The sequence below is a fragment of the Erythrolamprus reginae genome, chromosome 1 (genome assembly GCF_031021105.1).
Source record: "Erythrolamprus reginae isolate rEryReg1 chromosome 1, rEryReg1.hap1, whole genome shotgun sequence".
NCBI classification, from domain to species: domain Eukaryota; kingdom Metazoa; phylum Chordata; class Lepidosauria; order Squamata; family Dipsadidae; genus Erythrolamprus; species Erythrolamprus reginae.
The window spans coordinates 183,486,585-183,512,838 of record NC_091950.1 but is presented as its reverse complement, the minus strand read 5'-3'; the positions used below and the strand labels follow the sequence as shown (position 1 = coordinate 183,512,838).

The window sequence follows — 26,254 nt, the reverse complement described above, 5'->3', positions numbered from 1 at the left end:
ATGCGCAGAAGGTGTTTTTACTTCCGCAGCGCTACTTCGCGAAAACCCGCTCGTTGCGGGGGGTCCTGGAACGGAACCCTCGCAAAGAGCGGGGGATGTATTGCAATTTGTTCGTTATTTTAAAAAAAACAAAACTGTGCTCCAGACCCCTGGAGCTCATTATTACATTTCCACTTATTGACTGACTAGATTTCAGTTGATAATTAAGGAATTCTGGTCAACCTAAAGCATGACGTTTTGGTATGTTTTCCCCATTCATGGAGGTAGAATGGGCGTGGCCTATATTTGATGCGTCTGGCCCACAGGCTGCCAGTTTGACACCTCTGACCAAAAGGCTGGATAATTTCAATGGCGAGATATTACTTCATCTCTTTAGTGCTCTCTCAGCTCGATTCTTTGCTGTTAGATGTGACATTTCCTTCTGTGTTAGTTATGTTATTAAACTTGTTATATTGACTATAGTAATTTCTTGGTCATTTAAAATTGTCAGAGAAAAATACTTGGGTGTCTTTGGAGTTGTTTGCTTGTAAATCTTCATTTATTCTACTAAATTACATATTCAGTGTTAGTGACTGTGGGGTTTAGTTCCTATTCTTATATACAGTAACTTGCACTGTCAGTGTTGATGGGGGGGGGGGTGGGTTTCTCTGATAGTTACTAAGAGTTGCTGACAATGAAAATATGCATATCTCCTCTTATTTGCAGAGAACACTAAAGTATTTCCAAGCATTTCTAAGAATGAGCAGCTTTATATGTCATCAGTTTAACTTCAAAGCAGGTATGTGTACAATCACTCGCAGACCTTTCTAGATGTCTTGAGCTACATCTCTAATCAGGTTTATCCAGCAAGGTCAGTCAGAAACATCTGGAGTGCACTATACTGTCACCATGCATTAGGAATAATAACAAAAGTTAAAATAAATGTGACATTGTATAGAACATATGTATAATATGTAAAATGTTTGTGTGCATGTACACATTATCTATCATTCGCCTTTCTGCCCAAAATGCCTTAACAAAGTTTTTAATTAACATGCAAACTGTTTTAATACAAAAGCCAACTTTAAAAAATGTAAACAGGATGCAACTTGGAAAGAAACGTCATTTCTGACCTCTGAGGAGCTGCATTCATGGCCTGGAATGGCACAGGAATAGCTCTCCATCACAGATCAGAAATTGAGGGAATATCTTCTTCAAGTTTACTCCTGCAGATATTAAGTGCAAAACAAGGCTGAGTTATTCCATTCAATTGTCAGATTCACTTGTTTGATCAGCCAATGTCTTATATTGTATCCAGTAATCATCTAGATGTAAGTGGTGATTTTTTAATGCAGACATCACACAATTATTACATTTTGACCATTAGCTTCTGCATTTCCACCAATTGAAGTTTCAAGGTAATATCAGAGAGACACACAGAATATGACGCCTGATGAAGTGGACAAAGTCATGGGAGCTGTAAGCTCCGTCATCTGTTTATTGGACCAGTGTGCCTCCTGGCTGGTTACAGCCAGCAGGGAAGTAACATGGGGCTGGATCAAGGAGATTGTCAACGCTTATCTAAATAGGGAGTCTCTACTCACAATAATGCCCTCATCACCTCAAGGCTCATCTACTACAGGGGTAGGCAAACTTAAATATTCAAACAGTCATTTGGACCCGTTTCTCACAGAAAAAAAACCACTGGGAGCCACAAAACCTGGGTGGGCATGGCAACTCGACATCACTCACTCCCACCCAGTCACATGACCCCCCCAGCCACGCCCACCAAGCAGGTCATTTGGACAGAGAACTGGGAACCACAAAACTCTTTTCTCTCTCTCCCCATTTATCTATTTCTCTCTCCTCCTCCTCTGTCTCTGTGTCACTCTATCCCTCTCTACCTCCCCCTCTTTCTGTCTCTCTTTCCCCCTCTCTGTATTTCTCTATGGTTCTCTACCCCTTTCCTTCTTTATCTCCCCCTTCTTCCAGCACACTTTATATAAACTAGCCCCTTTTACAATATGACTTATAACAGTTCATTTAGTGACTGTTCAACAGCACAGAAAAAAATAATTTATGGCTGTTTTTCACACTTAAGTCTGTTGCAGAATCCTCACATGATCAAAGTTCAGATGCTTAGCAACTAATTCATATTTATGATAGTTGCAGTGTCCAGGGGTCATATGATCCCCTTTTGTAACCTTCTGACAAATATCTTTTTTCTTAATTCCTTCTTTTATCATAACCAAAAACCTCTAAAAATATCTTTAGGTATGTAATCAAACCTGTTATCTTCATGTTCATTACAATATCATTATATATATTTTTATAATTAGGATTTCATATATTATTTCAAAACAATTGCTTAAATCAAATCTCTATATGATAAATATTCAGTTTCAAAGTTCTGCTCAGATTAAAGAAATTGGAGTTTGAGAAGGGTTGATTAAGTTTTGTTTGCTCTTTTTAAACTTAATTATTTTTTCTATTTAGATATATGAATTTAGGAATTGCTGATCTGTTTTAATAAAGTTAGAAGTATTAATTATAATAAGATATGTAGTAGGGTGTTACTGATTTGGATGAATGCATAAATGGAATTGAATTTAGAATTGTTGCGGAGATTAATGATGTTAATGATTTTTAATTGATTGAAAATAGAGAATATTTAGAATCCCCCCCCCTTTTTTTCGTTTCTCAAATTGACTGAAATTTAAGATTAATAACTAAGTAAGAAATGTAGATAAGTATTAATTGGCTAAATGTTAGATGGGCTGAAATAACTTTTAAATTTGGGATTAGGTAAATGTACTATTTAGAGGGTGGAAGAAGTCTGTAATTTGTATGTTTATGTTTTGTTTTTAATTTTCTTTTGTTAACATCTGATTGGCTTTATAACAGACTCGGGCAAGGGGCGGCCCGCGGGCCGTATGCGGCCCACCTGCTGTCTGTGACCGGCCCTCCCGCTATCTGTCCGGTTTCCTGGAGGAGGAAGCCATGGAGTGTGTGTGTGTGTGGGGGGGAAACAAGCACCTTGAATGAACAGGACAAAAAAGCACCCATCAACAAGGCTCTCTTAGAGCCCCACTGTCGCAGGACAAATCGGGTTTGCTCTTTTTAGTCCCGTTTTTCCGCAGGAAAGCAACAATCCCTCCTTCCTCATGGCTCTCTCCTCTCTGCGGTGCCAGACAAAAGGGAGCAGGTTGGGAGGGAGGCAGTTGCTGAAGCTCAGGACGGCAGCAGCCCAGCTGCGGCGGGAACAGGCTGGGCAGCCGAGACATAGGGGGGGGGAACAATAGCCCAGATGATAGGATGCAAGGGTGGGCCAACACAAGGGAGGATGGCGGGCGGGCGGCTTCATGCCATATTAGGTGTTATTGTGCCATAAATGAGTGTTATTGTGATAATACGGGGGCGGGGCCAGCCAGGAGTGGGGGTGTGGGCTGCTGGGGAGGGGCAGCGTGAGTGAGGAAGTGAAGGGAGGAGAGGGCGAGGAGAGCAGAGAGGCAAATAAATAAGGAACAGGGGGGAGGTTTGCATTCTTTGTGTGTGTGTGTGTGTGTGTGTATTGGGGGCGGGTAATTTGGGAGAAAGAAAACAAGAATTGAGTTAATTATATTAGTCCGGCCCTCTAAAACCATCCCAATTTCTCATGCAGCCCCATGGCAAAATTAATTGCCCACCCCTGCTATACAAGGTTTTCTTGGTTTATAGAAAAATGTATAAAGTAAGAAGGAAGCACTTTGGCATAATGGTTAATAAGTTAGAAATATAATTGGTGTTGTATTTTTGAAGGAACATTGAGGGAATTTCATTAAAAGAAAATGTATGTAAAATTGAGGACTCAGTTGGGGTCATAGGTCTTTCTTTCTTTGTCTCGCTCCTTCCTTCCTTCCTTCCTTCTTCTTTCCTTCTTCCCTCCTTTTTTCTGCCTTCCTTCCTTCCTACCATCTGTCTGTCTTCCTTCCTTACTTCTTTCTCTCTCCTTCCTTCCTTCTTTTTCTTTTTCTGTCTGCCTGCCTGTCTTCCTACCATATTTCTGTCTTCCTTCCTTCCTAACTTTTCTTTTTCTTTCTTTCTTTCCTTTCTCTCTCTCCCTCCCTTTTTTTGTCTGTCTTTCTTACTTCTTCCTTCCTAGCATCTTTCTTTCTCCCAGCAGAAGGGTGGCTGGCAAGGACCACGCACTCCCATTGCTCTGGCAGTTTCAGAGGACCACCCACCCACCCACCCACCGCCCGCTCCGGCTGGGATTGCAGCAAGGAATCCCAGAGCGAGCGGGGAAGGTGCCTCTACGGACACAGTCGCCTTCCTTAGTGATCGGTGCCTGCTTGGAGCCCCCACCACCGCCAGGTCCGTTAATGGTCTTGCAGCAAGGAATCCTTCCCCCCAAAAATTACCGGAGCTCATGGGGGGGGGGCCTTCATGGTCACATGCACCCCCTGGTTTTGCTGCCACCCAGAAAAAGTGAGGAGTGCAGACACCCATCTCGGCGACAGAAAATGTGAGCCTGGAGTTAATGGGATAGCACTGGGCTGCCTCCTGCCAATACCGGCCAATTTTTGCCCCGCATTGTCCCTAGGAAAGGGCAGGGAAAAGGAGACGACGGGCTGCGTCGAGCCTGCGCATTGGCCACAGCCGCACCAGCCACAGCAAGCGGGGCCAGGCGCCGCTTGCTGGCCACCAGCAGGGGGGTCTGGTTCAGTGAGGTCGCGGCAAAGCCGAGTTTCTTCGGCCGGAGGCGGAAGTCTTTTGCTGCTGCAGCAGAGGAGGCAGCCGCAGGCGCAGAACAGCCCAGGAGGCCCTTCTCCTCTGCTGCAACGGGCCCTCCAAGACCCTCCCCACAGCGCTTGGGCCGCGCAGATAAGAAGAGGAATGCTTGCCCAGCTCAACTGAGGCAGGGGCGGACAGGTCCGAGAGCGCTTGGAGTGAAGCTGCCTCAGCGAAGCCGGGCAAAAGAGCTGTGGCAGGGCCAGAGCCGCACTCTAGGGGCCAAAGAGCCACATGCGTCTCGCGAGCCGCGGTTTGCCGACCTCTGATCTACTGTAATGCTCTCTACATGGGGCTACCTTTGAAGAATATTCAGAAACTACAGATCGTACAGAATGCAGCCACGTTGTCATGGGCCTTCCTAGGTACGCCTGGGTCTCTGCAGCACTCCATCGGCTGCACTGGATGCCAATTGGTTTCCGAACGCAATTCAGAGTGTTGGTTATGACCTATAAAGCCCTACATGTCATTGGACCAGGTTACTTATGGGACCGCCTTCTGCCACATGAGACCCAGCGACCGGTCAGGTCCCATAGAGTTGGCCTTCTCCAGGTCCCGTCAACTAGACAATGTCACTTGGTGGGGCCTGGGGGAAGAGCCTTCTCTGTGGGGGCTCTGGGTTTCTGGAATCAGCTCCTCTCAGAGATTTGTACTACCCCCACCCTCGTCTTCTGCAAGAGCTTGAAGACCCTTGGGCTTGGGGCCATTAGATATTAGCCCCTGGATGATGAATTGAATGTATGTTGGTTTGAATGAGAGTGATTTTTAAGAAACTGGGATTTTAGATTAGTTTAGTTTAATTTTAAAAATGGATTAAGGAAATTTTTTATTGTTCTTTTATATGTTGTAAGCCACCCTGAGTCTTCGAAGAGGGACGGCATATAAATCCAATTAATAATAAATAAATAAATATACATTAATAGTCAAAGCAAGATATAACTACCCCATGGGAAATTGCTGCCCAGTCTAATTCAGGAAAGATTGTAGCTGACAATTGGCCACAATTCTGCAAATTAACTATGTCAACTATGAATCCAAGAACACAAGGTAGATCTTCCCCAGCCTTTTCATGTCAATGGGAGGTATCTGAGGGACACTGTAGGTCAGCGTCCTAGACAGGCGAAGCAACAGAAATGTAACATAGTATCCTAAATACCTAATCCTGCCATATAATTCAGCAGAGCATAATGGATGGTATTTTTTTAAAAATCTGTGCCCAAAAGATTTAGTAGGCTGCACTCTCCCTGTCCACTTTAGTAGGGGTGATTGCTTCGATGATCAAACCATTGTCAATACTATATACCGGTCAAAAGCTAATTAAAATTGGTCCAGATTCTCAGCATAATCTAGTTGCATCTGGAGCTGTGAGGTCATCCTATTTATGATTACCATTTCCAGTAATGAAATGTCTTGAAACTAGCCTATAATTGCACAGATCTGCTGGATCAAGGGAAGATTTCTAAAAAAGAAAATAATAAAAAAATAAGTCTAATAACTGCCTTCTTCAGGCAGGGGGTAACATTGCCTATCCTCAAGGAAGTGTTAATTAGCTAGAAAGCATTGCGGAGTATTGATGTTTCACTCCATGACTATTGGAAATTCTGCTCAGTGCTTACCTAAATTGATATTTTTTATAAAATAAAATATTTCAAATTTAAAGTATGCCAAAGAGAAAAACCTTATTTGTATAAGATCTCTTGCTGATTTATATCTGCATATATAGGGAGCACAGTAAATAAAGCAATTATATATTAGGTTTTTTAAAAACAAATGTATTTATAACAATAATAAGGGTGGGATAAAAATCAACAAATAATTGATTTCTATTGACTTATAGAAGGAGCATAGCAAATAAAGCAATTACATATTAAGTTTTTTTAATGCATATTCATAAAAATAATAACGGCAGAATAAAAACAAATAAAAAAATAAAAAGCACTGTGAGGGTTAAATTTATCAATTATATAAATAAAAACATAATTAGATCCAAACAATTTCTTAGCAATTGGTATTCCTTTATTCCTTTATAAACTTGTACTTCATTTACAAATTAAAAATTGGTTTCTATAACAGTATGTCATAAAGCAGTCAATATTTTTCCTTATACTTTAGTTGTATACATATTGGAAAGCCCCCCCCCAAGTTTTCTTTCAAAAATTGTCTATTTTTCAATTTTTTAAAAAAATCCCAAAATAAATTGTAATTTAATGTTTCAGCATGCACTTCAATGGTATTCACAGAGTAGGTTGACAAAGAATATCCATATTTTGATGACCTTGTATGTAGCAGACGCGTTGTAACTTTTCAGATGTTGGTTCCAGGCTTTTATTATCTTCTGTGCTTTGTTCGTATATTGTAGAGTCATTTGGGAGGAAAGTTGAGGATAGGGACAGAAAATTATACTTTTTGGAAAGTTCTGTGTTTGACAAAGCAGATGTGGAAATTACAGAAATGTCATTAGACAGAAGGTTCAACAAAATTTATGACCAGGGTTTTGTTGGCATTTTGGCAAGACTAATGGCAGCATAAGAAACCCATTGCTTCCTCTCTACAAATATTGTTCAAATGTGTCAAATGAATGTTAACTACTACCACTATCAGCAATTACTATTTTGTTAGGTCAGAAGCAGACAGTCTCAAATTATATTTTAAAATCATATTCAACTCTACCCTCCTTTGTGATGAATGAACCTGACCCATAGTTGAAGGCAGCAGAAACAGATTTAGGTCTAACGCAAGTCACATCCCGCTGACTGAAAAGCCTTAATCCAGGGACTTTTAGAAACAACCACTATAGTTAGTCATGGGAAGTGCTTTTGCATTTGTCTTTGAGCTTTTCTATTTTTGTTTTATTTGTATTGCAGTGTTGAGTCCAAGCTGGGAAACATACTGTAGGACTTAACCGTGATTCATATAAAGGGGTCTATAATCTGAGTAAGTTTTTGAAAAAAAAAACCTTGTCCATAGCACAGGTCTTTAAAGGTCATCAGTTGACTGAAAGGCATTTGTCTCCTTGTTGAATTTTGTACAGTATTGTCAATAATTTATTCTTTCTCAGTTACAATGTCAGCAAAACACTAAGGTGTTTAACAGACGTTTAAAAAACCTACATAGTAATAATTAATGTATATATGTGTTGCCAATTATCTTCAAAAAGGAAAAGGAAAATACACTTTTTAATCCGGTTCTTGCAAATGCAGAGATCTTGCATTTAAAAAATAGCCAAAGCAATCGCACAACATAGATGGAAAGGTGTTACAGTGATGCTCTTAGACGGCAAATGATGCCAGATGTCTCTGACATCCAAATATATCTTAGCTTCAGTGCTTTAAACAATGGATAATTATAGTCAGCAAATAACATTTATAAGCAAGTCATTATTTAAATACAACAGTATCCAACATTGCTGCTAAACACTGGACAATGTTGCAAGTCATCAGTACATCCACGTGTTCTTCTAAATGGCGTTTAGGATCCTAAAATATAATGTTAAAAATTGTTTATAATTCATTAAAATAACACAATTACAAATGGTGGTTTCCATTTAATGCAGTACTGATATAGTTAAGAAGCAATTAAAGTTCAGAGTTCTATTATTCAAGCAATATAACGCAGTAACTAACAAAAATATTGCTGAAATTATGACCTATTAGACTAGCCAGGGCTATTTATATCTGCTTGAGTACTTTCCCAATATTGATGTAAAATTGGAATTTTGAACATTTGGATTTGCATTTCTTCTTATGTGTTAGCTATTTATTAAATTTGTTATATTGCCAACTGTAGTATTTTCTTGGTCATTTAATATTATCAGATATAAATACTGTGGAGTCATTGATGCTCTCATTGATTCTCTTTAAATTTGGTTATTTACTTCAGATGTTTTATTACCCAATTTAAGAAATGGTGCTAAGTGCATAGTTTTAAAAGGTATTAATCAGCAAACTAATTATTTTATACTATGCAAATACCTCAATACTATTTATTTAGTGTATGGCAAATACATGGATTTATAGTAGTTCAAATGCTAATGTCCAGCTCTAACAACTTTAATACTGCCCAGCTTAAAGAACTCTTGATGATTTACATTTCAGAGTTTGATTTCCTAATGAATTTTTTTATCACACCTTAATCACTACTGTGCTGAAGCTGACTGGAGCCACAAGCTTGTCTAAAATAGACTTTCAAAAAACTCAGGTCATTTTACAAACAATTTTTCTTGGAAACCAAACTGTCATGTAAACCTAGGCCAAATAAGATGTAGTTTATTTACTTTTATATGGCCATACAGAAGTAACTATGATGTATACTATATTTAACTATATATATGTATTACATTTGTAAATTACTAGTCAATTTAAATAATATCATAACATTGTTTATTTATCAAGTTCATTAATGAAATCAATGGGAGCTTTGCCATTTGCTTCCAATGGAACTGGGATTTCATCCCAGGTTATTTTAAGATATACTCACTCAAAACAAAAGCACTTTCTAATTAAATAAATGAAAACAAACCATAAAATACACTTAAGAGGGGGGGACACCTATGTTGAAGTAGAAAAACTGAAGTACCACTGTTGTGTTATTTTTAGAAGTGTTTAATGATTAATTTATGCATAGTTTGCAACTGGAGTGAAAAAAAAAGTATGCCTGGATTGGTAACCAATTACCATGATTTCATTAAGGAGTAGATTAGTTTGGAATAAGAATTCCTCACTGGATGCAAATCTCTCCTCATGATTTCCTGAATCTCTTCCATCAGGCATGTCACTTAGTTACTATTATCTAAGACTAAGCTTTTAGGAAAAGCCCAATTCATTTCCAAGGCATCAGAAAAGATAAAAGCTATTAAGGAGGAACTTCACATTGTTGTTTCATCATGTAGATAACTAAAGCTAATAGTGACAATTTTTTATTTTAATATCTGCAATAATTTGGATTTTATTTAATTATACAGTAATACCTCATCTTACGAACCTAATTGGTTCCCGGGGGAGGTTCGCAAGGCGAAAAGTTCGTAAGACAAAACATTAAAATGAATTAATGCGTGCAACGAAAAAACCCCCGCAAAAAAAACGCCGCCGCCCAGCTGTCACCTTTTGAAACAGCCGGGCGCTTCTCAGCGTTCTCCCAATGCCGAACCCGGAAGTTTGGCAAAAGTTCGGGTTTGGGTGGCCGCCGAGAAGCCCTGCCGCTCAGCTGTCACCTTTTGAAACAGCCGGGGGGCTTCTCGGCAGCCTCCCGAACGCCGAACCCGGAAGTTCGGGTTTGGCGTTCGGGTTCAGGAGGACGCTGAGAAGTCCCCCGGCTGTTTCAAAAGATGACAGCCGGGCGGCGGGGCTTCTCGGCGGCCTCCCAAACCCGAACCTTTGCCAAACTTCCGGGTTCAGCGGTCGGGAGTCCATCGAGAAGCCCCGCCGCCCGGCTGTCACCTTTTGAAATAGCCGGGGGGAGCGGAGCTTCTCAGCGGCCTCCTGAACCCGAACTTTTGCCGATACGAACCCGGGATTCAGAAATTTTTTGCCTCTTCTTACGAACTTTTTCCGTCTTATGGGCGGCAGGGCTTCTTGGTGGCGGTGGCGGGTTCGTAAGACGGAAAAAGTTCGTAAGAAGAGGCAAAAAATTTCTGAACCCCGGGTTCGTATCTCGGGTTGTTCGTATGGCGAGGGGTTCGTATCATGAGGTACCACTGTATTATTATATTTAAGAACTACTTTAAAAAAAACCTTATGTTCTGTGATCTAGTTTTTTATTTCAAAATATTGTTCTCCTGTAGTAATACAGAGACTGCTGAGCTATATTTCTCAAGAGTTAGCTATGAGGGTTAGACTGCTAGAAGTTTATTGTTATTTAAATAGGTACCCCATCTTTCCATTTCATAGCATTCAAGGCAGTTAAGAGGCTAAGCAGGATACTAAACAATAAAGACACAGTTACAACAATAGCTAAATAATCATACATTCAAAAGCAAAAGTCTTTTGAACCTTTTCCAAAACCAGAGGTTAAATATCTCTTGAAATAATAACTCTTATAGTGTGGAGATGAAACTGCAGTTCAACATAGCTTTCCTCCTAAATTGATCAAAATAAATTCAAGAATATATCTTTTTAGACAAATGACTTTCTAAACCCAGGCACACTGGAATGCACATACAACATAAACTCATTTCCAAGTAAATGTGCTTGAAGAAGTTATGGGAGTCAATATACATTAGGGAAAAAGGGCAGAGACACAACTACAAATCTTAAGACCACCTAATCAAATAATGTTTAAACTGCCGATATCTTATATATAATCCATCCACTGTAACACTTCCATTTACTTCAAAGCAGAATAATAAATCTACAATTTATAATTATATAACTTGATCAGTGTCGAGACAGTTAAGCAGTGGAAGTGATGTGCAGGTGCCTGGAGGCTGTGAGGGTCTGGATGGGTGTTAACAGGCTCAAGCTCAACCCCAACAAGACGGATATATTGGTGGTAGATTTCAAATGCTGTATTAATTTTATATCCATTATTGATATATTTTTAGGTCACTGACTTTAAGTAATTATAATGGAAATAAATGGCTGTTATAGAAATTAAGAAGAAGAAGAAACCACCCATGTATGATTAAATAAACACACAAGTATTTTTTTCCCAATCCAGTGTAATTCCTCACCTGCTTGCCAACATTTTTTATTGCCAGCTGTTCAGGTGTCATTTTATCCTCTTCTTCCACAGCCTGTAAAACAAATGTAGAAAAGGTTGGTATTTAGTATCTTATTATTTCAAAAGCTTTTCAAAATATAAACTTTGTTTTTTTCCATTGAAGCTGAAGCTTTAATGTTATTTTAAGGGACATACACACATACAAAACCCGCTCACATGTTGGTTCAACAAAGGAATTAGAATCAGAAGTCAACGCCTTCCTCAAAATTATTTGAACCATTTATAGAAGTGCTCAGTAGGGTGTGGTTAATATCAATCTGGTCAGAGCAACATACTTTCTCAATATAATGAAAATAGAACAACACCAGAAACTACATGGATTATATAAATATCACTGTCACTGACTCTAACACAAGTTCCTCTAACAACACAAGCAAGAAGTCTTTTCACTACTCTTGACTTGCACATCTTTTCACAAAGCTCAGCAATTTAATTGCTGTTGACTGCAGTTTTAGAAAGATTAAAAGGCAAGGTCTGTCCATTTCCAAGATGTTAAAATAAGTTGTGCTAATTTCTTGAAATGATTAATGCCATTTTATTTTTTCAAGGTTGTGTATTCCTTTTTTCTCCATATTACATTGGAATCAATTTTTGAATCAGTGCTTCCAGAAGGTAATCTAACAAATGATATAGTCAAATAATTGTCTGGCAGAGGCCCAATATGGTACCTTGTTATAGTTCTTTGCTAGTTCGAGCATTTCCTTTACCACTGTTTCATTGAGTTTACAGTGTTCGCTGTAGTCCTGAAGGGTTAAACCTTCCATCCAACTTTTCTTATGTAAATTCAGTAACATCTACTCAAAAGAAAAAAAGAAAAACAGTAGAACGCAATTAGTAAAATAAAATGCATTTGTGGTTTATACAGGACAATAATTTATATATTTTTAACATGAAAATGTTATTAGCAGAACAGATGAGAAATTATAAATATCTACTGGGTTAGACCTAATTTCTTTGTTAATTTATTTATTATTAAATTTATATGTTGCCTGTGTTGGTGTCCAGAGAAACTCTGGTTCAAGATTTAATGTTTCTTAACTTTTAATCTTTGTATATCATCTCCTTAGTATGCTATAAACCATCCAGAGTCGCCATTACAGTGAAACAAGTGACATATAAATTTAATAAATAAGTATAAATAAATAGTACAAGCATTTCTTAGGTGAGTTCTAATCCAGAACTGAGTGGTAATATTTAATAATGTTTTTTCTTTTCTAACTCCCAGCAAGACTGCTGACTCTTTTTTAAGAGAGATTCCTCCCTCCATTCTGTAACACAGATAGACAGGAGAAAACATGGCACAGCGATAGGTAATCTACAAAGACTGCTAAATCCTTCATTTCAGGGGGAAAACATTCCAGTGCCATACCAGAAGCATTTTGTGTATAGGAGGCAGAATATGGAGCTAAACTAGCTCAGTTATGTTTCAATACAAATAAATACAAAGAGATAAAAAAGTTTCTAACATAGGAGAGTTTAAATGTAGAAAACTGGTGTCAAGCTACCTCAGATAACTTTTTCTGTCTCATAGATTAGCTCACCATAGACTTAACTATCCATTCCCTCTGAGTCCATCTGAGAAGATAAAAATTGTTTGCTCTGTAAGGTCACTGAGAAATTTGAACCCACACTCATAGGGGGATTTATGAAGACATGATTGAGTGCTAAAACATGTTTGGGTTCATGTGGTTTTAGGCCTTTTGCCAGACTATCAGCTTCCAATAAATAATTGGTGTTAAAACGGCAGAAGTCCTATTCTCAGCCACAAGTATGAAATCATGAATACAGACAAGGAAGATATAGAAAACATGGATGCCAGGACACTGGGCAAAGGCTGCATACGTTGATGCAAATAAACTTCATTTCTTAAATCCTTTTAAAATCACACTTGACAATTACAGTTATCACCTTTATAAAAGTGTATGCAGTGAAATGAACCAAGATAATATTTCCTTAGCTTAATGTTAAAGCTCAATCTCCAGAATGCGGGGGGGGGGGGGGGGGGGGGAAGAGATGCACTGTATAAACCAAGATGCAAAAACCCCCAGCTCAAATATTACTTTTTCCAATATCTTGAAAGTACAGGTATATCACCAAGAGCATCTAAGCTCAAAAAGCCGTTCCCTACTTCAACAAAATTGCCCTCCTGTGTTTACTACAGCGTGAGAATTTGAAGCAGCGAAGACCTTAGCACTTGATTCTTGTGAGCCCAACTGAGCTCCTGTTGAGAAGACTGCCTATCGGTTTGAATCTGTCACCTTCAAGAACATACTGAACACTTATGATTGAACAATGACCTTAGTTAATGTCTACATTCTCCTATAAAGATAATTAATGTAGAAAGGTATCTGAACAGTTACAGTGCCTCTAAAATCAACTTTAATCATGAACAGATGGAATCTATTGTGGGCATAAAAACTAAAATGTCTGCATTTGGGAAGAATTAGCAAAGTTTGAAAAAAAAGAGTTTATGTTTTTAGTTAGACTACTGGAGTTATAGATACAAAGGTTTACCTACATACTTTTTGGTAGAATATTTGTGTGTTTGGAGGGGAAATCATACCTGTAGCTGATCTAACAACCCTTCGCCAAATTAATTTCAGAAAATGAAATAAAAATTGTAATTAAAAAAAAAAGAATAATAGTGGTAGTCTTGATGTTACACAAAAAGCTCCTTGAGCAAAGCTGCCAGTGCTCAGTCATGGAAATGTTTGAAAAGGCTGCTAAACTTATTTAATATGCTTTGCAAAATAAATCTTCAATCAATTGCTGCTGTTTATATGTTTTGTTGCTTGTAAATATTCAAGAATAGCTGAATTATTTTTGGACAGATTATATGGATAAGATGGCTCGTGTAAGCAGGTTTGAGCTATGAAAGAAAAGAGTGTATATGCTTTTAAAAATAAATAAAGGCATGAAAATTAACAGATTCATTGTAATAGCACTACAAAAACAGAAAATAGCTTTCAGAAACATGTAGCTTTAAAAATAGAATAGCCATATTTTTATCATAATTTAAACAAAGATGTTCATAAATTGTCTAAGTCAGACTGATTTTTGCCAACCACATATTTACTAGCACATGCTTATGCATGCAGATGCCTTCTGGAAGAAATGTTGCTTCCACCACAGAGTTCATATTGAGACTTTATTTGGGATGACAATGGATCAGCTATATGACATTAAGCAGAAGTAGAGACCCCAAATTATTGTGGTTAATACAATTCAATAGTGTTTTCTTAGTAGCTGGAAGGAATATAATTTATTTTTTTTTGGGGGGGGGGGGGAGAACCATTAAAAACAAAAGAAACATTGAGGTAGTTAACCTCCCCAACCATAGCCCAATATGTTGTAACCCTGCCCCATCCACTGTAGCTCTTGGTCAGAAAAATTCCCCTATTGTGATAAAGAATTGAAGTGACAAATATATTTTCTGTTGTTAGTAACTGAATATAATTCTAGGAAAACAGAGCTTGCCTTCTGTTCTAATTCATTCTTCCTGTAGTTGATAGTAATAGAATAATAATGTCTGTTCAACCCATGGATTAAAGCCTAGAAAGAGAATGTTGAAAAAGCATTACTAAAATGCACCTGATCATTTCTGCCAAACAAAACAAAATAGTTATCTTAAAATATTGCATTCAGTCTATGAGTTATTTCAACTCTCCCCTCCCCCCAATGCAACTACTATTTAAATATGTATAGATGTTCTGATGTTGCAAACTCAATGAAACATATTTTAATGGCAGGGAAATAAATATACAATGTGGCAGATATACTTTTAAAATAGTAGTTTGGCATACAGTATAATTAATCATTGTTCTAATTAATGGGTTTAAACCTAAACAGATTTCAGTTGTTCTGCAGTGTGAATCTACAGTAGAGGTGGTATACAAATGGTGTGGAACACATAAATATACCACAGATTACAACTGTAGAGCATATGTAATGCAAAGGTTTTTTAAACGATTAAAGGCAAAGCAGAAAGAATCTGTATTTCTTTTTTTGTTTTCTGTATTCAAAATTCAATTGATTTGATTCTCTAGTTGAAACAAAAATTAAATAAATGCCCAGAATTATTTCTGATTAGGATCCAAAAAAATCACAGATGTACAAAGCAGAATTAAATTCTCAACTGAATACTTCTGCTAAGCTTTTCTTCTGTTTCCAGTGTTTCCAGTGAAGAGCAGCCTCCCTCTTTAGTAGGGGAAACAGCTGTATTACATCTTATATGAGTAGATATTACCAAACATTAGGCAGATCCCTTTTTGACAGATCTTTTTCTAACAAATGGGATGTGTTAAGGTGAATACTTTTAGAGGAAATGTTAAAATATACTGTACAGCAAGTCAGGATTACAGCTGAAACTAGCAAAAAGCAATCTTATAGACTAACTATGCTTGTATATAACAGCTGAACTGAAAGTAAGATACTGGTACTTCTTAACTTTCCAAAAGCAAACAATAAAAAATAGAAAAATTAGGAAGCAGTACAATACCGTGGGGTTTGCATAAGAGGTCATTACATACTGCCTTGAAAGGCCCAGTAATATATTCTCTAGAAACATACAAGCACAGGCTTGCCTACACCCAATCAAAAACATTAGAGGGTTCTTCCATACTCATTAGGCTTTGTAGTTTGTACCAATTCTAATCAGGAGTAATTTTATTCATTCTTGTTAAATAGAAATTCTTTGGTACTGAAATAATTGTTCTATTTTATTAGATAAATTTGTAGATAATTATTCATGAAGCCCATATAGTTCTTGAAATATGAGCATAAACTATTGACAGATAGAAGATTGTCAAGGTAAGAACAAAAATGGCAAATCAACAGTAGTATTTGTGTTTTCAACTACAAGTACTGTGTTTGCAGTATGTGTTGCTATTAGAAGTCCTGTAATTAACCTTCAGAGAAATAATTAGACTTTGGGTGGCAACTAACTGGGATTTTAAAAATTCATTTTAAAAGAAAAATAATATTTTTGCCAAAATTACCTTTAGCATAGGAAAATGTTAATGACAAAGCTATAATCATTCACAGGGGAATGCTTGTTTAAGAAACAAAATACTTTCTGCGTGGAAGTCTGTTTACATCCATCACTTACTATGGATAAGTAGAACTTACATTCAATGTTATTTATAAGGTTAATTTAGTATCTTGGTCTGAAACTTACAAAACAGACAGCAAGCTGCATAATTACATCGTCTTTCTTTCTATCAAGTTCCCAGAACAAATTCCCTTACTCTCAGCTCATCCAGAAGATGTAAATGCATCCATGCCAAACTTCACTGCAGCTAAGACAAATCTGTGTTCTCTAACATTATCTAAGTCATCTTAAAACCTGAACCAGGAGGGAATATGAGAGGCACTGCTTGCAATTAAGAAAAGTATTACTGTAATTCTTAACAGTAAACAAAAAATATAAATTCATCTGCAAGTGATGATGGAATGGGAACATGCTTGATGACTGCTTCATATTTCTAAAAGAAAAGGATATTATAAAGGAAAGATGGAGCCAATTAATAACAATATGAAGTATTATTTCCTGAGGTATTTCATCCTTTCTGACCTACAGTCTTGAGTTTCCAACATATTTATTTAGGAAATAGTAAATAATTACTTATTACAAAGGACCTGGGGTTATTATTGTTTTTATTAGAAAATAGGTTTAAAAACAGTAATTTACAATCCTATGTATATTTCATGGAAGGAACGCCATTAAAAGACATAAAATATACTTAAGGATTTCATTCTGAAATTATTTTCTGGATTTTACCCAATAGTATGAGTGGGCTTTTGGATCTATTGCCATACATTCAATCATCTATGATCTATAGGCTCATAAAGGAACGTACACGTCGCCTGCCTGTTTTCAGGGACAGTATAAACAAAGCCTCTTGAGGAAAAACAAGTGACATCTTCTGAAATGAAAACATTTGTGGCATATATGTACTGCAATCAGTATCTGGTTTTCCAAGAAATAATCTAAACTGCCTCAGTGACCTCTGTATCCATAAGGAAAATTAAGGTGAAGAGTAACAGAACCCATAAACATCAATAAGGCACTGCCTTCCCCTTCATGTAATAGTCACAAATATGCATATAAAATGATATGAACAGTTTAGGGGGGGAAATCTGCAGACTATTTTTTTTAAAAAGCACATTTTATCAGGACACAGCAACTGTAAAAGAACTGTAGTATGTATTACTAAAATCTTCATGCAATCTGAAATTATTAAGAAATTAAGAAGTAATCACTAGATCCAAATCTTTGTCAAATTAAATTTTGTATGTGCCTGTTATTCAGGGACACACAGATTTTAAGCTACATTCAAAGTAAATACATTAATATTAAATACCTGGATAGATGGCTTATTTAAGTGACCCAGATTTGAAGTTGTTTGTCTTGGTTCATGTCCTAAGACCATCATATTAGCATTGATTAATCTAAAGGCATCGATAACAACCTGTAAAAACAAGACAGAAAAGTCAATTCTCTGAAGAAAATGCAAGTGATTGCACCAAGGAACAGCAGAGACATCACAATCAAGTCACATCTGTTTTTGGTCTTTTTCCAGAAAATTATTTAATTATAATATTAATAAAAAAGAACCGCCTGCTGGCTCTGCCATCAGCACACCAACTCAGTTTAGTATTGCAAGAGGACACCAATTACTACATTTTTCAAGGTGATGAGAGAAAATAAATTAAGTTTCATGCTCTCTTACCAGCTTTTGATGGTTATGTTTACATACATACATACATATATATACACAATGTAACTTTAAAAACATCTTCTCTACTCAAATTGAATAATAGGGAGACTAACTCTGAAACTGAGCACAAGCTAAGGGACTCTGTGTAAAGCCCAGTCGTGTCACATCAATTATACTAACGGAACACTTGAAATGACAACAAAATTATAGCCAGCAAGGAACTTGCCCCATGTATTCCCTCCTAGTCAGATGCTTTTTATTTCCTGCAAGTAAGAAAGAGGCTACACATTGTCGGATGGATTATGATGACCTTGTCAGTGTCATGGCCAAGAGTAAAAGAGAACAGAAAAACAAGGCAAACAAAAATAAGGTCACAATGATAATAATACAGCTGGTAACTTTCAAAACTTTATGACTTCTTTTTAATTCTGTAAAATGCCACAAATGGTTCCCCAACTCTAAGAAAGATAGAATGTGGAGCAGTACAGATTAAAGACTGGAAAGGAGTTTTTCAAACCATGCTCTATGGTACTCTAAATCTTAATGGGCCCTGTGAGAGACTAATGATGGGGGGGGGGGAGTTCACTCAAATGAGTCAATTTTATGTCACTAAAACTTTGCCTTTTGATTGAAAGTGGCATTTTTTTTCCTCTTAAGCTAACAGTTATGTAGCTTGAAAAGGTTTGAGAACCTCTGAACTAGAGTATTACTCATACAGAGGTGAGCCATTTCTCAATTTACTCTCAAAATTCTAAAAACATTTTAAGAATCTATACATGTCTGTGTTGTTTAAGATGATCCTGTGCTCTGCTTCACATAGGTGCCTTTGGGAAAGGCATTCTCTCCACTGTACAACAGTCCTGCACAATGATATACAGTGAATGTACATGGCTATAAATTTCAACCGTAGAAACTTAACAGTGGTTTTCAGTAAATATGCATGCATTTGCATTTGATGAAACGTCCAAGAACAGCAATCATTTCTCTACATATACGATATTTCTGTACAGAAGCAGCATTTGACTCCAAATGCTGCTTCTATACAAAATAGCGGCACAATGAGAGACAGTGATCTATCGTTACCCAAAGGGAAGCACAAGGAAGATGTTGGAGGCTCAACAGCATTCAATAAGATCTCTAAGACTAAAATAAATGAAGGTTTAAAAAAACCAAACAAATTTGTGACCACCAACCAAAAATAATTATGCAACTACAAAACTGTTTGGCTCTTATTATAGTTTATTCTGATGGGCACACAGCAGATAAGAACTTAAGCTATCTTCTGTATCTCTTTTGCACCAGAAGTACCAGATAAATGCATAAATGTTACGCAAAAATGATGTCAGATAATTTATAATCATTGTGCTTTTTCACAAAGGCAAGACAGCCAAATCCAATATATTAATGCTCCAGAGATAGAACATATGCATCATCTACACATTTTACTGCTCAATAAACAAGACAGTTGAATGGGAATCCTGAACTCAAGAGTTGCTTTAAGCACTGAACAAATGAAATAAACTGAAATCTCTGTTGTTGTAATGATCTTGCTTTTAAATTAGAGTTCACATGGTCTTCATATTTTAGTTCACACCATTTTCAATCTGTACATTTTAATATGGTTACCAACAGCGGTGGGCTATGAGCGGAACGCTAAATTGTCCTCGCCGCGGTGGTCTGTAAATTCTTGCGGGGCCAGCGCAATTTTGCTTCCGCACCTGTGGAGGTAGCAAAATCATGCACGGAGCCACAGGTGCGCCCGTGTTTAGGCATGTGCGATTTAGCGTTCCGGCTTGTAGCCCACTGCTGGTTACTAATGATGAAAACAATAGACTAACATCTGAGATGCACATTGCACTAAGCCATGCTGTAGCTAATTTGTTTTAGGTTAGCATGTTATATGAATCTGACGATTGTTTGCAAGCTAGGCATACTATTTATTCAACAAGCAATGATTAAAACGAAGTTTTAATCACCCCATTAGAGTAAAAACTCTTTTGGTTTCCAGTGTGCACCTGCTTGCCGGCCTGTTGGTCTTCGTGGGTGCTGGAGCATCAGAAAACAGCCTGAAAACGTCCAAAAACTAGCGGTGAAAACGGCCTGAAAAATGGCTGGAAAAAAAGCCAAAAAACAGGCATGTGCACTTTGGCCAGCTGGTCTTTAGGTTTCTGGTTCTCCAGTGCGTGCATATGGATGCATGTTCCTGTTTAGGCACTGGGTGCCATAAAGGTTCACCATCACTGTACTAGGCTTTAGTGGTATAAAGATGCTAAATCCCTAAGATGAAGCACTGACATTTCCATTATAGGACTAGGAATGCATTTACATAACACTCTGAAGACATAGGAAGTTTATTTTCTCACACTAATTTAATCAACATGGCTCTCATTAAAATATGGAATTTCAGCAACAGACACGCCCCCATGGGGTAGAACAAATTAATTAAAAATTAAAAATTTTCTAACTTGTTCTAGAATTAAGAAAACCTCAGAAATAGGTATATATCCATCCTACTTTTTTTCCTCACAAATCCTACAGTACTGTACCACCCTTATTCCTTACTCCTAGGTCAGTGATGGCGAATCTATGACACGCGTGTCAGCACTGACACGCGTAGCCATTTTCGGTGACACGCGGCCGCCGGAGAAACGGAGCTTTAAGGAGTGCAATTGCAACCACAATTATTATTATTATTATTATTATTATTATTTTTCCTCTCCCCTTAATTAAGAGGCCGGGCAATTTTCGCCCGGCCGATATTTGCGATGGCTGGGAGGGGCGAGAACACCGCCTCCCAGCTGGGCGTGCCTGCGCGGAGCGGAGGCTCGCCCACATGCTGCCTTTGGCAGCACAAGCATGCCTGTCCAGCCGGGGGAAGAATCGCCCCGGCCGGACGTCAGTTTCAGCTGCGGGGGGGCGCCGCCTCCCAGCTGATTGGCGCGGCGCCAAGCATCGGAGCCCACCATGAACGGTGGTTGGCTCGCAGGGGCCGCTGGGAGCGAGGGGAGGGGTTGCAGGCCTATTTCAGGGTCTGGACCCCTCGCCCTCGCCCCTCTGCTCCCTGCTCGCCCTCCAGAACGGTGTTACAGGAGACGGTGCTAAGGTAAACCCTTACCGGGTTATTAATTTGTAATTTTAAAAAATCATGCTGGGCTCGCAAAAAAGAGAGTCTGAAAAAAAACCCTGCGTGGACGTCGCGCCATTTGCTTCCTCCTTTGGTGGCTCATAACTAGATTTTTACAACCCCCCACCCCCCTTGATAAGCTTTTTCTTGAATCTGAACAGTTTGGGGGTTCGCCAAAGAGAGAAAAGTGAACGAGAGGGAGAGAGAAAGGGAGGAAGAGAGGAAGGAAGGAAGAGATAAATATGAAGGGAGAGAGGGAGAAAGAGAGGGAGGGGAAGAGGGGAAGGAAGGAAAAGAGAGAAAGAGAAAAAAGTGGAAGGAAGAGAGAAGGAAAGAAAGGAAGGGAGAGAGAGAGAGAAAGAAAGAGTGAGAGAGAGAAGATAGGAAGAGAGAGAGAGAGAGTTTTAATAGTAATAGAGTTTGGTTTTGTTTTATTATTAATTTCTTTTAATAAAAAAGAAGGGATTTGTTATTTATTTATATTTATATTTATTTTTTGTTTGTTTATCTGTCTATCTACCTACCTACATACATACCTACCTACCTATATATATATATATAAATATACTTCTATGCCGCCCAGTTTTTTTCTCAAGGTGACACACCACCCGAGTTATGCTCAGTTTTTTGGTGAATTTTGACACACCAAGCTCAAAAGGTTGCCCATCACTGTCCTAGGTCTATATTAAACAGTGTTTCTGTTTTCAAGCAACTTTGGCATTTAGTAACATTATACTTAGTAACATTAACATGTGCAGAGAGAGCCTGGGTGGGGGTGGGGGGGAGTAAGCATAATTTATGTGGTATTTTTTTACAGATCATCTAATCATAATTTTAAGGCTCCTGCCCCCTCCCTCTCTAAGAAATTTGCTTAGACCCTGATTCTGCAATGTGTGAATGGATTCTTGATTCTCCTTAGCAATAGTTCCTTAAAGGTAGAGATTGATGTCTTTATGTAGTACAGTAGTCCCTCACTATATCGCGCTTCACCTACCGCGGCTTCACTTCATCGCAGGTTTTGAAGTCAGCGTTGGCACAGATACGGCGCTTAGAAGTTTGGAAGGGCAGGACAAGTGCTCAGCTCATGCTCAGAGAGAAGCTTCATTTGAATCATTTCACCACACAAACAAGCGCTAGAATAATTCCAGCGGGACTCCCGAATGATGAGTGGGGCGGGGACTGAGCTCCGGCAGAGGCCCGTCCCCTCGTTCAACCCGCCTCACCAGTGCCGAGAAGGCAGTCTTTGGAGGCGCGCTTAGTGGTTGGCGGCAGCGGCGGTGTGCTTGGGGTTGTAGAAAGAGCTCCTGGCAGCGCGCGAACGAGCGAGCGCGAGCAAAGAAAGGAACGCGACGCGGCGGGGATTTCCAGACTGGGCTCGAGGGCGGAAGAGGAAGTGCTGGGTGGGTGAAGGGGAAAAAAAAAAGAGAGAGAGAGAAAAAAAGAACCAGCCGGGGCAGCTCACCAGGGACTTTCCAGCCAGGGCAAGGCAAAAAAGACAACGTTTGGCCGAACTGCTGCAAAGAACAGCAGTGGGTCGGGAATGCTCGGGGGCCGTGATTCTTTTGCCCCCTTCCCCTTCTTTTCCTCAGGCGCAGAGTAAGTAGTAGTGGGGAGGAAAGGTTAGCCGTTGCTCGCCTCCAGGCATCCGGAGCTGGTGGGAAAGAGGATAAATTCCCCATCGCGGATTTCACCTACCACGGCCGGGTCTGGAACGTAACACCCGCAATAGGTGAGGTCTTACTGTACAGTGTTCCCTCGATTTTCGCAGGGGATGTATTCCGAGACTGCCCGCGAAAGTCGAATTTCCGTGAAGTAGAGATGCGGAAGTAAATACGCTATTTTTGGCTATGAACAGTATCACAAGCCTTCCCTTAACACTTTAAACCCCTAAATTGCAATTTCCTATTCCCTTAGCAACCATTTAGATTATTACTCACCATGTTTATTTATTAAAGTTTATTGAAAAATATATTTATTAAAGGCAGACGAACGTTTGGCAATGACATATGACGTCATTGGGTGGGGAAAAACGTATAGGGAAAACACCCACAAAGTATTTTTTAATTAATATTTTTGAAAAACCGTGGTATAGACTTTTCGCGAAGTTCGAACCCGCGCAAATCGAGGGAACACTGTAACCAGATGCTCTGCCTATTGCTGTCTCATGACCACTTTTGTATACCACTTGCACTCCATGTCCCATTTCAAGAAATGTATTTATGGTTATTGTCACAAACAAAACTATTGCCCAAATAAAGAGGGGATTAAATTTATAGTACAAAAATACTGTCATTGTATTCCTACTGATTTCCTGTTGGCTTCCTCACTGACTTTGCTTATTGGAAGCTGGCAGGGAGTGTCAGAAATCATGATTATTATCAGCAACGCTGTAATGACCATACGTTTGCAAATACAACTGGTCCGAAGATTATTAATATTTCAATGCCATGAGAGTAATGGGTCCCAGATTTTATATGCATTTTTTAGTTAGCACATTTGAGGTACCCTGATTTAAAACTTTTTGCGTTGTGAGGCACTGTTTGGCTAACTGAAGATTCCAAAACAGACAGGAGTGTTTTTGTAGTGTATGGATTGAGTCTTATAACTCTCCCAAACTCCTGAAGCAGCATTTCAGCCATATGTTCTAATTTTTGAACACCTGCAAATGCCCAACCACAAAGGAGTATAAATTAAAAGTAAGCAAAAACAGAACTAAATATCCTACACTGTAGTCCTCTAGAGATTTACTCGATAAGAAATGACACAAATAAAGAATTTACTCAGAGGGGGAAGATACAATTACTTGGCACTGTATCAGAATCATAAGGTGCTTTGTATTTTGGAATACTACTAACACTTACGTTCCTAGAATGGATTAGAACTGACTGCTCCACTAGAAAACGTGGAACCTATCCAAGATAGCAGTGTTTTATAAGGGAATTGTTTCTACTCAAGATTTGAGCTCCATATGCACTTTTCACTATGAGCTATTTGAATGGATGCTAAATAAGTGGCCATGCATCAGTTTCGCAAGTGTGCTGGGATTACAGTGGCCCGTTTTTACAAGGTCATTTTTAATCATCTTTCTAAGAAAATGCATTCAGCCATCTAGTGTTCTGCAGTGGAATTTCAAGGAGAAAACTGTTTCAGAACAGACTAGATACATTCGAGTTTTAAATTTTTTATTGTGTATAGAATATGGACTAACAGTTCTAAATACCAATATTACTGCATCTATTTATTTCATTATATTTTTGATCAGTAGGTATATATTTGGGTGGAAGATGATGTGCTTATTGGCTTACACTAGAAAATGTTACTGTACTTTAATTCCTTATTGTATTCTTATTGATTTTTTTTACAAACTACTGGACAAAAGTATGACTTGAGTGACATTTTGCTTCTACTTAACAGCATCAATTCAACCCATAAGAAGGAACATTTTAACTACACCAAGATTAAAGGAATTCACTGCAATCACTATAGCAACTGTCTTAGGGAAAACTAACATGCTGAACAACCTGCAGCCTAAAATTAGATCTGGGACGCAATAAAAAGCATAAATGCAGCAACACACCCTACATTTTGATTTCTAAGCTATCTTATAATTGCTTTTTTTGCACAGTAAGAACAAATAAGTTCCTTCTTTAGAGAATCGTATGAGAATAAATAAGCTCATTAATGTCCAGTACACTAATGAGCAATGGATGAAGGAGGTGTTAATTATGCTACAGTAAGACTCAAGGATAAAGCCCTGGTGAGCTCTTGGATATATGTTGTAGCTTAAGCCTTCCCTAGGTTTGTGTACTTTGAAGTTCTCTGCAAAGCACATAGCAATGTAGTAACCTTACAGTCTGCAAAAGAAATTTACACAGACAGTTGGATCACAGGGTCAATTGAGGGAAAATAAATTAGTACTGCTTTAATTTTGTTAGCATCTGACTGTATTAAAATCTTAGCTTCCTTTGACCACAAAGATTTGCAAGTGCATTAAAATGCAGCCTAAAGGCTTAATGCAAAATTACTTCTTTCAAAGATGAGGAAATAAAGAGCTTCCTCTAATGCCATGGTGGGGAAAAGGGTATAGATTAAGGTAGCTTTTTATTATTACATGATATCTGCTCCTGCGAGTCTTCTCACCAACTGGACGATTTAATTCTGCCTGGTGCAAGTGCCTTGAGACTTTGCAGAGGTCACTTCAACAGTAGACAGCTTATAACAAAACCATTAGCGGTTTGGCTAGCTTAAGGAAACCTCTTACTTTTATTTTTTTGTTTATTATCACTGCATGAATCTGCAGCATATGATAGTTTATAATTTCTCAGGCTTGTTAAATTCATGTTAAAGGTCTGTTTTCTTGTTGAATAAATTTTGTTCATATAATGCTGCCTATTTCATACAGTGAGTCTTTAATAGCACCTTTGGTCTATGCGCAACTCACAGATCAAAACAGAGGACTAAAATAGGGGTTGATGATGCTATTTACATGTGTGATTCCTGCTGTCTTCTTGTTAGTAGCTTTAATATAATAGAAGACCTTGTCTGTTTTGTAATTAACACATCTTTACTGGAGAGATATTTGGAAGTGATTGCTGTGAATATACTGGTTAGTAAAATAAACACAATCACACACCACTTTCGGTGATCAGACAAATTTGTGAATTGTACACATTATACTCCAGATCAACAAACTGTGATATAACAGCCAAAGAGAAGACACATTTATATAACCCTATATTTTTTTCTGAAAACATGCATTCATTCTGACCTTGTAAATATAATTAGTTTGTAGGATGCATGGAATTAAAAAGCATAGATTCTTTAGTAATTGCAATGACTGCAAGTAGTATACCCAATATTTAGAAACGACATTTTAAAAAAAATCAAAACCACATTTTTAATTTACATCTGTTTCTTACAAATCATCACTATCCAGAAATACAAA

At 38.2% G+C, this 26,254-nt stretch overlaps 1 protein-coding gene across 2 annotated transcripts in view; it reads right to left on the bottom strand.

The window, feature by feature from the left end:
• Window positions 1-6,743: 6,743 nt before the first annotated feature.
• PSMD14 (proteasome 26S subunit, non-ATPase 14) overlaps window positions 6,744-26,254 on the bottom strand; it is a 77,992-nt gene continuing 58,481 nt past the window's right edge. For both annotated transcript variants that reach the window (XM_070731640.1, XM_070731641.1), the window contains exons 9-13: window positions 17,829-17,936; window positions 14,944-15,018; window positions 12,135-12,260; window positions 11,417-11,479; window positions 6,744-8,225 (exon numbers count right to left, since the gene is read on the bottom strand). In XM_070731640.1, the coding sequence (XP_070587741.1) occupies window positions 8,127-8,225; window positions 11,417-11,479; window positions 12,135-12,260; window positions 14,944-15,018; window positions 17,829-17,936 (471 nt within the window). In that variant the 3' untranslated portion in view covers window positions 6,744-8,126. The remainder of the gene's footprint in view (window positions 8,226-11,416; window positions 11,480-12,134; window positions 12,261-14,943; window positions 15,019-17,828; window positions 17,937-26,254) is intronic.